The 12094-nt window shown below is 44.4% G+C and overlaps 1 protein-coding gene across 3 annotated transcripts in view; it reads right to left on the reverse strand.

Annotated features, from left to right (window-relative positions):
• Positions 1 to 12094, reverse strand: part of jph1b (junctophilin 1b) — a 119917-nt gene that overhangs the window by 38586 nt on the left and 69237 nt on the right. The window contains exon 4 of one of the 3 annotated variants that reach the window (XM_067980482.1): positions 1795 to 2096. The exons of the other annotated variants lie outside the window; for them this stretch is intronic. Coding sequence (XP_067836583.1) covers positions 2062 to 2096 — 35 coding nt within the window. The 3' untranslated portion in view covers positions 1795 to 2061. Of the gene's footprint in view, positions 1 to 1794; positions 2097 to 12094 lie in introns of those variants that run through there. 3 annotated transcript variants of the gene reach the window in all.

The following is a 12094-nucleotide window of genomic DNA, read 5'->3' on the forward strand; positions in this document are numbered from 1 at the left end:
CCCGCAGTTTACAAGACTCATTGGTTTGCAGAGCTCTGAGTCACACGACACCGCTGACATTTATATCCCATAAGGATTAGGTAACCGATTAAACTCAGTGACTGCCTAAGGCAAATATGTTTAAGTCTTCAATTTGTGCAGATTGCAAAAAGTTACTTTAGTAATGTGCTCCAGATAAAACACAAATATCAACAGTTTGGTCCAGCTTTATATTGCTTTCCAGACCGGGTTGTGAAAGAGAGTTTGACACCGACATAGGGAAACTTTTTTTTGGTCATCATTCACACATCAAGATCTGTAAAGTATACATTTCAAGTAAGGTAATGCACAATGATGGAGAGTGGTACGACACAGGGCTTTGAGCTCATGATACCCTGCTGCTTCTGTATCGCAGCCGTTTTGTCAGGGAGGACAGAGCTTCCTCACCGGGCGATAGGGAAAATTTTAGGAAGTCCACCTTTCTGAGTTAAGGAGGGACTTCCTCAGTAAGGGTGATAAATTAATCACTTGCAACTGCTATTGACTACCGCCTCCAGAGGAACAAGTAGATTTTAAAAAAACATGACAATCAGAAATTCAAAACAGAAGTGCTGGAAATGTACAGCAGCTCAGTGAGCTTTTGAAGGAGAATGGTAAGTTAGCTCTTCCGTTAGAACCCTTCATCAGAATAGAGTTCTGTGCAATTCCAGAATTTTCTGTTTTTATAACAGGTAGGCAAAATTGATTAGAGAAGTACACGGGGCTGTAATGAATCATATTGCAATAATCGTGGGATTTTCAATATCCCTGAGGTGGTGCACAAACTGGAAGAAAGTAGCAACAATTAAATAGAGGTCACAATAATAACTTGCATTTATACAATGTGGAATTTTCATGGGGGATTCTTCCTATCTCCACTGTAACTTTGGTGGAAGATTGGCAGGAAAATGGCATATCAGGAGATACCTTTCCGCCAATCTTCTGCCGAAGTTATAGCAGGAGATTGGCCCAACCCCTGTGGAATTTCTACCCCAACATCTTTAACATAGTAAAATATGCCAAGGTGCTTCACAGAAGAGAAAAGAACCCAGAGCAGTTAGGAGAGATAACCAAAGGCAAAGTTTTAAAGAGGCCTTTAAAGGGGAGATAAGCAGCAAGCTGGAAGGGTATAGAGAGCGCACTCCAAAGTGTGGAGCTGATACAGATCTGCCACCTGATGCTGGAGTGGGGATTGGAGCATTTCACAGGAGGCCAGAGTCAGAGGTCAGGAGGACAAGGACGTAGGGCTGGCGGAGGTTCCAGAGATAGGGTGGGCCGGGCTGTTGAGGGATTTGTAAAGAATTTTGAATTCAATGGGGATGAAATTGGTCAACGCCAATAGCGCAAAACAGGCCGAAAGCAAATCCGGAGCCTTTTTACACCACGCCCTATGTTCTTTTCCATTGAGTTAAACGCATCCCAAGCAGCTTTCTGTGGCAGATCTGCTGAAAAATTGGTGGGAGGAGGGGAAGAAAACCTAAGCACAAGTGTCGGGGTTCTTTTTAAAATATGCAGATTGGGCTATGATGATGTTACTGGGGCCCGAATGCAATTTTAACCCAAGGCCTGCACGGGGAAGCAAGTGGATCTAGGGCCAGAAGAGGCCCAGAAAGGTAAGTTAATTTTTTTTTCATTTCTTTGTGGGCCAGAAGGAGCTGGGCTCCACAAGAAAACCTTATGCATCCCCAGCCCAGGTCTTCTCTCCATCTCCCTCAGACGTGACGTTCTCTCAACCCCCCTGCCCCCACCCCCCCACAGACTGTTCCCTTAAGTCCCTTCTGCTGCCCAAAATCCCATCAGGTTCAGGTGGGGCCCATGCAGATGAGGCCCAAGAGTTAAAATCTCCTGGACCTTATGTTGTAGAAGGCCAGACGGTTTCCTGTCCAGCTTGGTCCCCGGCCATACGACTTCTGCTTGGTGTTAAAATCGGGTCTATAGAGTCAATCCACAAGGGGTTGTTGTTGTTGTCGCCAACACGTGCCAGCACCAAATGTTTGTTTGTGTGACATTCTGTGCGCTAAGCGCATATTTCCCAGAAACCAATCAGAAGCAGGGCAGTCTACTATGATGTGTGGAGACTGTGGAATGAAGAAACATAGAATGGTCAGGGTTAAATGATGTGGACTTCAACATTAAACTGACATCCTGGAGATTTGCTTGACAAATTGGCCCTAATTACTTCTAGCACGTTATCTAGCACTTGCCTGACCTAGTATGGTTTGGTTGTGATTACCAACCTAAGATTCTGAACATTTGTAACTGAAGGCAGCATGGTAACCTCAGACAGTAGAGAGGAGTGTGCCTAAAGTTACTGAGTTGGTCTTCATTGCTGAAGATAACACAACATCTTTTACAGCTGGGATACAGTGGGAAATTCTCAGTTTATGCCATGCGCCAGACCCAACTGAATGTAGATAGCACCTTATTACGTCTCTCAGAAACGTCCCAAGGTGCTTCCCGTGCAATGAATTACTTTGTGATTACTTTGAAGTGCTGCTATTTCTTTGCAGAAGTGAGTAATGAGTATTCTTACAATGATAATTATGTTGTTGTAAAATCAAAGTAATCAAGAATGCTTACGTTATCACATAGTCACGGTATGAAGAGGGAAGAGTACTGAACACAAAAATATATTTCACTTGTATATAAGCCACTGCTCTTGCCCTGAAGCCCAGGCTGGCAATACTGTATAATGTGAATAATTTTACACAAGTAGCAGACTAGCAGATTGTTAAGTGACCACAGAAAGCAAACTGCTAATCAGACAAGCCTCTACAGGATCATCTAGACTTTTCTTCATTATTTTTTCAAACTTTAGCAGAAATTTAAGTGGTAAACATATCTCCACTTTTCCCCTTTCTCATAAATCATATAAAAATATTGGTGTGTAGAGTTTCTAACCATTTTAATGTTTAGCATATCCAGTACAACCAGACAATTACCAGAGATTTGTTCTTGAATCGCTTTTCTCTGTCCACTGGGACTCCCCTGAAAGAGTCTCAGTGTAATTCTGTTGTATTTTTATTGTAAACTCAACAAATATTATTTCTTATCTTTTCCTCTCATGATTCATTGTTCTTTTTAAAAAAAAACAGTCCCACACTGGGGCCTGAAATTGCATGGCCAGTCCAAAAGACTTCCACAGTGAGTCCGGTGAAAACCACCGGAATGGCCTTAAACTCGGCTGGGATCTGAACACTCCAGGTCCCAACCTTAAATGTGAGTTTCCTCTATGGCCTTGTGGGGTGGAGCCTCTGCCCACACCTACAAACTAACCGACATAAGGGGGCGAGGACTACCACAGCCAAGTCAGAACCCAGCAACACCGCTGATGCAGGTATGCTTGATCTCACCAAATGTATTTGGCCTATAGTGGTGGAAGTGTGGCACAACTGGGAGTTGAAGTAACCCCTGAGGTTTATGGGGATGTACCACAACGATAGAAGACATGCTTTGCATGTGTGAGGCCGGAGTTCAATCCCTGGCATCTCAAGTTTTTACGGGGCAGCTTTATCTCAGTTGGTAGCACTTTCGCCTCTGAATCAGAAAGTCGTGGGCTCAAAGCCCCACTCCAGAGACTTGAGCAATTAATCTAGGCTGGTATCAATGCAGTACTGAGGGAGTGCTGCACTGTCAGAGGAACAGGCTCCAATATTTACAGGGAGGCAGGGAGGGTGCGAGTGAGGCCGAAAACGGCTGAAGAACCTGGCATAGCCAGGGATGCGGAGGCCCTTCTGATCTTAATGGCAGGGCCTTATTTGTATCTTGTAGCCCCAGCAGCCGGCCAAATGAACAGACAGGCGGGTGGGTGGGAGGGAACACCAGTGGCAGGAGGCCGCAGCCGGGTACCCTTGAGGACAGTCCCTGGCAATTGGGGGCAGTGGGAAGGGGGAGGCTGGCAATCTGGAGGGGGGAGGAGGAGGTTGGAGATCATTGCTGGGGGAGGCCAAAGGCTTCCTTGAGGGGCCTGGGGGGGCGGGGGGGGGGGGGGGGGGGAGGGAGTAAGAGAGCGCTCCTGCTCCGCCTAGCCCACAAGGAGTGCTGAAAGAGCCACTTACCTTGGGGAGTTGACAGCTCCCACCTCCGTTTCACTGCTGAGTTTCCCGAACCCCAGGAAACCCGTGCAGCACCCGCTAATTTCAAATCGGGCTCCCAAATGCAATGTAGGAGCTGAGTTAAATATGTTAATAAGCAGCTCGCTTCTCCACAGCGGGACACTCGGACCCCCTCCCCAATATCCGCCACCATTTGGCACAAGCACGGTGTGTCGGGTTCCATGAATTTTACTCTTTAATCCCCTCACCCCCCCACCACCGCCCGACCGTGGAGGGGAGAGCTAATATCGAGGCCACCGTCTTTGAGATGAGACAATAAACCAAGGCCCAAAACTGCCACAAGCCTGCTGGTGGAGGCCCCTCCCACGACTGTGTGAAATTCAGCCTCTAAGTCAGAAAGTTGTAAGTTCAAACTTCACTCCAGGACTTGAATTTATAATCTAGGCTGACACTCCAGTGAAATATTGAGGGTGTGCTGCGTTGTCAGAGATCCTACCATTCAAATGAGACATTAAACCAAGGTATAATCTGGTGGATGAACAGGATGCCACGGCTCTATCTGAACAAGAGTGGGGAGCTCTTCTATGTCCTGGCCAACTTTCCTCTCTCAACCAGGACCACCAAAAACAGATTAGTGATTAATGATACACTTCCACAGGACCACATGACTAGGACTAACAACAGCAAGTAGTCCCTCTTTTACTACAAATAAACAAAATACATTTTTCTTTTCCTTATCCCTCTGGTGTTGGGAATTAAATGAAGTCGTGTAAAGTATATTAAAACACATCTGGTATCAATCATTACTAAAACAGGTTAGAAAGATTTAAAAAAATACAACAGACTACAGCTTTTGATAAACCTTCAAATAATCGAAGACGGCTACAAAAAAATTGTTAAAAAATCAGGTTTGCATCTCTCCAAAGGACAGATGTAAGTATCTCTCCAAAAGACAGGCTGCATTGTACTGAAGCATTACTATACAGTGACCCTTCACAGTTAATCAGAATATTATCCTCAGAGGGAAAGTCAAGCTCCCAACATCTCCTGAACAGCAGGCAACAAACAGAAGTGAAATGCCCAATGGCAGTGAACAAGAAAAAAAATCCCACTACATCTGATGGATGTAATTCATAATCTGATTAACCTACCCACACATGCCCATTAAGGGCAGGTGAACTCATGATGGTCCTAATATAATGGCATGTCTTCAGTTACAGTCTTTTATGTAAACAGGGACTATTTACATAAAAGATTCGATCTCTGGAGTTCCATAGCTACATAAACTGACATTTGTGTGGGTATCGCAAATTGCAATTAAAATAGAAGCAGAGCTGGATTCCTTCCTTTTACTGATGGAAACTGGTCTCTAGACTTCATTAGGTGCAGTGGCAGGAACAAAAGCTCTCCTCCCCCCGCCACCACTTTTTAGAAGATAAAACAGGCATCAAAAGACAGTCCAGGCTCGGACTTGGTGCTCCACTAGGTTGGGAATCAAATGTTTTATTAACAGAGCTATCTGACTTGACATTATCTACTAATTTCAACTTTAGTTTTTTTAAAGAAAAATCCTCTTCTCATGTTTCATTTAAAACACTGCTTAAAACCAATTTTAAAATTGAAGGCTTAAATCCATTTTTTAAATAAGCTCCATCAATCCTGCTATACACAACTCTAAATCACTTCACTCATAGTGCAAAGTACTTGAAAGCTGATATGATCTTTTTTAACCTACAACACACTCTCTGAACTGCAATAATATCATTCGTTTGGTAGGACGAGCAATACTATACATAGTGCATCTCGGTTCAAGAATGAGTCAGATAGACCTGTTTAACTTCTGCCCACTTCAGCTTCACTGTCTGAGGCCCATATTACAAAATGTTGCTAAACAGGACTGCAATATCTCTTCCTATGTGGTTGATTTAAATGAAACGTAAATGTATTTCACTGTGAGAAGTGAAAATATCTTTGATATTTTAACAGCACAGCAATTTCCTCGAGTTTAAATGCTTTAACACACATTTAGTTAAAATTTTATGTGGTATTTTCAGTAATCATTAGGTAAGAAATTATTATTTATTTGCTTATATAACCAACAGTCATTGTATTTCAATGCAGTTCATTGTATATGAAGTGCTTTGAGAGGCTTCTGAGAGATACATAAATGCAAATCATTCCTGCTTTATGTTTCACTGATAAGAATCATCAACAACACTTTGTCACTCATGAATCATGAAGTCATCCTCATCAGTCAAATGTACATTACCTATTTGTACAAACAGAATGGCTATAAATTCAATGTGATGAATCACGTTGCAGTGAAATACACTTACCCTGAAATTCCACAGAGGTTCTCGCCAGTGGAGCCCCCAGAGAAACAGTGTAAACAGTAACTGTCGGCCATTCACACAATTTCTTTAGAGTTCTTATGACAGGAGAGCAGAAGAACCCCCGCAGAATTTTAGGACCATTGCGTGCAAAACTGAAGTTTTACTCGGGACGGATGAATAAGGCACCAAACTCACACCACTTCAGCTTGTGCCATCTGACTCACTGCACAGATCTCAATATCTCTGTCTCCGCAAAAAAAAAAATCCTCAAAAATACAGAAATAAATCCTCAATCATTGTTCTGGTGATGTGTGGGGCGGGAAGTAAGATAAGGTACTGGGTGGTAAAACTCTGCACTCTCGTACCGCCTGATTGCTGCGATCCAAAAAATAGCCACTGTACATGCTTCACAGTGCAGACCTCAAAAATACCTTGTCACAAAATAATCGGGAGAATTTTAAAAAAAAAGTTGTATAGCATTCATAAATTCATTATCGTCACGTGACAAACATGGTAGCACCCAGCTGCAAACAATAGGCAACAGTAAATGATAACTTTTTCAAAACTCTGGGAGAGTAGAAATGAAATGCATTCATTGTATATTCGAATTTCCCATGGTGCAGGGATCCTCAGTGAGTGGGGATGGGGACAGAAGCATGGGTGGGGACATGGGCGGGGTGAGGACAGGAACAGGGGAGGGGGTAGGGGATTCCTGGAGCTCCGGACATTTGAATTCTTTGCTTTAAATGCAAATGCGGAGTCCTGCAGAGATAGTGGACTACCTTAAAACTATGGGGGAAATTTTAACCCCTCACATGATGGGCAGGAGAGGATCGGGGGGGGGGGGATTAAATTGCTAAAAATGGGAAACCCAACTCCAACCCGGCGTGGATGTACCTACTTCCTGTTTAACCGTGATGGATTGTGGTGGTCCCCAGTGCCCGGGGGGGGGGGGGGGGGGGGTCAGTCATTATAATATGTTAATGAGGCTGCGTTCCTCAGATTTCGGCAGCCATTTACATTTAACGCTGGCTGGCAGGGTTTCCCAGGGTTCGGGAAACCCGGCAGCTGAAGGGAGGCGGGAGGTGCCAGATCCAGCAGGTAAGTGCTTTTCCAGCAATGCTTGTGGGCCAGGTGGAGCAGGAGTGCTTCTTGCCCGACCCCTCAAACAAACCTACAGCGATCTGCCGACCTTCCCGGTGATCAGCCTTGTACCGCACGCTTTCTCGCCTGGTAGTGGCCAGCCTCTCAATCTGGCCGGCTGCTGGGTGGGAAACGGAGTAAAAATATTCCCTGCCTCCCTGTAAATATCGGGGCCTATGTTTCTCCATCTACCGCTCTGAAAATATTTAGTTTTATTTACCCCTTGATATGTCACCATCATGCAAGTTTCGGTGAGGAGCCTGCCCTGAATCTGACCGTTTTGCTTTGCTCAGTGGGCACCTTGATGAATTTGTCAGCTTTGTTTTCAAAAGGTGTCCGTGGGATGTGGATGACACTCGGGAGGCTGCATTTATTGTACATCCCCTGCTTGCCCTGAGAAGATGGCCTTTTTGGCCTGTTGCTATCCTCGTGGTAATGGTGCTCCCACGATGGTGTTAGGTGGGGAATTCCAGGATATTGACGGTGAAGGAACAGTGATATTTATCCAAGTTGGGATGTTGTGTGATTCAGAGAAAAACTTGGAGGTGACGTTACTCGCATGACATTGCTGATCTTGTCCTTCTCGATGATAGAGGTTGTAGAGATGGGAGATACTGTTGAGGTAACCATGCTGTGTTGCATGCTGTAGATCCTACATAATGCAGCCACAGTGTGCCAGTGATGCAGGGGGTAGATATTGAGTCCAGAGGCAGGGCATTGTGCTGAGTTGCGTTTATTCAGTGTTGTTGCAGATGCACCCATCCAGAAGAGTGGTGAGTATTCTATTACATTCCTGACTTGAGCCTTGTAGATAGTGCAGAGCTTTGACAGGTCAGGACATGAGCCACTCAGAATAACAAATCTCTGCTCTGCTCTTGTAGCCCTCGTGTTGTTATGGCTGCTCCAGTTAAGCTTCTGGTCACTGGTGACACCCAAAATGTTAATGGTGCTGATGATGCAGTTGATGGTCAGGGTTGTTGGGCTTTTTCTTGTTGGAGATGGTCATTGCCTTGTGCTGCAAATATTACCCGCCACATATCAACCAAAGCCTGGATATTGTCCAGCTCTTGCTGCAGGCTGGCATGGACCGCTTCATTGTCAGAAGAGATGTGAATAGAACTGAACCCAATAGAATTATCAATGAACAGCCCAGTCCGAACCTTATGACAGATGGAAGGTCATTGATGAAACAGCTGCGATGGTTCCCTGAGGAGCTCTGGCCGCGATGTCCTGGGGCTTCGAAGAACGGCCTCCGACAACCACAATCACCTTCCTGAGTGCTGAGTGTCAGGTATGACTCCCGCCATTGAAGAGCTTTCACTTTGACTCCATTGACCTCAGTTTGCTAGGGCTTCTTGGTGCCATACTCAGTCGAATACTGCAGGGAGAATCTAAAGCGGAGGGGTTTCTTTAAACACAAAAGGGCAAATAAGATTAAGTAGATTCAGAGTGGTAGGTAAAGGAAGACAGTTTCAAGGTGGCTCCCATATCTGTGGGGCTCACACTGTCAGTTAAATCCATTTTCAAATGAAATATTAAACTGAGGCACCGTCTGCCTGTTCTGATGCTTCAGGTGAATGTTAAAGATCCCATGGCATTATTCAAAGAACATCAGGGAGTCCTGGCCAATAATTACCTCTCAATCAATAAAAACAGAAAAAAAGATTAACTGGTCATTCATCTCATTGCTGTTTGTGGGACCATACTGTACACAAAATGGCTATTGCATTTACTCTCATAACAATAGGTAGTGCACAATATAATTCATTCTATCTGAAGTACTTAGGAACATTTTTGAGCTGTGAATAGAGTGTTACATGAATGCAAGTTCTTTTTTTCGAAATAAAACAATTTTCCACATTCTAGGGAACTACCCTATCACACGCTGTTACTTCCGGCACCATGAGAAGTTCAAATCTTCGATTTAATCATCAGCAAATGCAGACAAACAGCCTGCTTCTGGCAAGTTCCAGCAATGAGTTGAACCACTGCTAAACAAAGAAGTCAGCTCAGTCAGCATTGTAACCTCGGTATTAACACCGAGGAGCAGTTGCTTCCCCAACTTGATGCCTATGTTCCTAACAAGCATCCCCTCTGTAACCAAATTACGCTGGTAACATCTAACATTTTTTTTTTGCAATGATATTTAACAAACATTTCACTAGTGAGGATGAAAATGACTTTCTTTTGCTTACAATTGCTCAAATTGATTGGCACCCCATCCACCACCCTAAACATTCACTCCCTTCATCACCGGCGCACTGTGGCTTCAGTGTGCACGATCCACAGGATGCACTGCAGCAACTCGCCAAGGCTTCTTCGACAGCACCTCCCAAACCCGCGACCTCTACCACCTAGAAGGACAAGAGCAGCAGGCGCATGGGAACAACACCACCTGCACGTTCCCCTCCAAGTCACACACCATCCCGACTTGGAAATATATCGCCGTTCCTTCATTGTCGCTGGGTCAAAATCCTGGAACTCCCTTCCTAACAGCACTGTGGGAGAACCTTCACCACACGGACTGCAGCGGTTCAAGAAGGCGGCTCACCACCACCTTCTCGAAGGCAATTAGGGATGGGCAATAAATGCTGGCCTCGCCAGCGACGCCCACATCCCGTGAACGAATAAAAAAAAAGTCAAAATATTAGATTAAAAAATGTCTACACTCTTGCAACATAAACAAAATAGATAAAGGGCAACTGCGAAATACCTGTTGAGGGTGACCTCTATCCTTTATGATATATCTGTTGCAAAAGAAAGCAAGAATGATGCTGATATTTTACTTCTTTCCTTCTCCCCAATTTTCTTACTCAGTTTCCCTGCACCATCCACTCTCCACTCCCAGGCCTCTGTTAATGGAACTACATAAGAACATAAGAAATAGGAGCAGGAGTAGGGCATACGGCCCCTTGAGCCTGCTCTGCCATTCAATCAGATCATGGCTGATCTTCGACCTCAACTTCACTTTCCCGCCCAATCCCCATATCCATGATTTCCCTAAAGTCCAAAAATCTATCCATCTCAGCCTTGAATACATTCAAAGACTCAGCATCCACAGCGCTCTGCGGTAGAGAATTCCAAAGATTCACAACCCTCTGCATGAAGAAATTTCTCCTCATCTCAGTCTTGAATGTCCGACCCCTTATCCTGTGACTATGTCCCCTAGTTCTAGACTCTCTAGCCAGGGGAAACAACCTCTCAGCATCTACCCTGTCAAGCCCCCACAGAATCTTACATGTTTCAATGAGATCACCTCTCATTCTTCTAAACTCCAGAGAGTATAGGCCAATTCTACTCAACCTCTCGTCACAGGACAACCATCTCATCCCAGGAATTAATCTAGTGAACCTTCGTTGCACCGCCTCTAAGGCAAGTATATCCTTCCTTAGATAAGGTGACCAAAACTGTACGCCGTACTCCAGGTGAGGTCTCACCAATGCCCTGTACAATTGTAGTAAGACTTCCTTACTCTTGTTTTCCAACCTCCTTGCAATAAAGGCCAACATGTCATTTGTCTTCCTAATTGCTTGCTGTACCTGCATACTAACCTTTTGTGTTTCTTGTACAAGGACACCCAAGTCTCTCTCAACACCAACATCTAATAGTTTCTCACCATTTAAAAAATATTCTGTATTTCTATTCTTCCTACTAAAGTGAATGACTTCACATTTCCCCACATTATACTTCATCTGCCACCTTCTTGCCCACGCACTTAACCTGTCTATATCCCTTTGCAGACTCTGTGTCCTCCTCACAGCTTACTTTCCCACCTAGCTTTGTATCGTCAGCAAACTTGGACACATTACACTCGGTCCCTTCATCTAAGTCAATATAGATTGTAAATAGCTGAGGCCCAAGCATCGATCCCTGCGGTACCCCACTAGTTACAGCCTGCCAACCTGAGAATGGCCCGTTTATTCCTACTCTCTGTTTTCTGTCCTTTAATCAATCCTCAATCCATGCTAATATATTACCCCCAACCCCATGAGCCCTTATCTTGTGTAACAACCTTTTATGTGGCACCTTATCGAATGCCTTTTGAAAATCCAAACATACTACATCCACTGATTCCCTTATCTATTCTGCTTGTTACATCCTCAAAAAATTCTAATAAATTTGTCAAACATGATTTCCCCTTCATAAAACTATGTCGACTCTGCCTATTCATATTATGATGTCCTAAGTGCCCTGTTACCATTTCCTTAATAATGGATTCCAGGGTCAGGCTAACTGGCCTGTAGTTCCCAGTTTTCTCTCTCCCTCCTTTCTTGAATAAGAACGTAAGAAATAGGAGCAGGAGTAGGCTAATCGGCCCCTCGAGCCTGCTCCGCCATTCAATAAGATCATGGCTGATCTGATCCTAACCTCAAATCTAAATTCATGTCCAATTTCCTGCCCGCTCCCCATAACCCCTAATTCCCTTTACTTCTAGGAAACTGTCTATTTCTGTTTTAAATTTATTTAATGATGTAGCTTCCACAGCTTCCTGGGGCAGCAAATTCCACAGACCTACTACCCTCTGAGTGAAGAAGTTTCTCCTCA

This window comes from Heptranchias perlo, chromosome 3, assembly GCF_035084215.1.
Source record: "Heptranchias perlo isolate sHepPer1 chromosome 3, sHepPer1.hap1, whole genome shotgun sequence".
In the NCBI taxonomy this organism is placed as follows: domain Eukaryota; kingdom Metazoa; phylum Chordata; class Chondrichthyes; order Hexanchiformes; family Hexanchidae; genus Heptranchias; species Heptranchias perlo.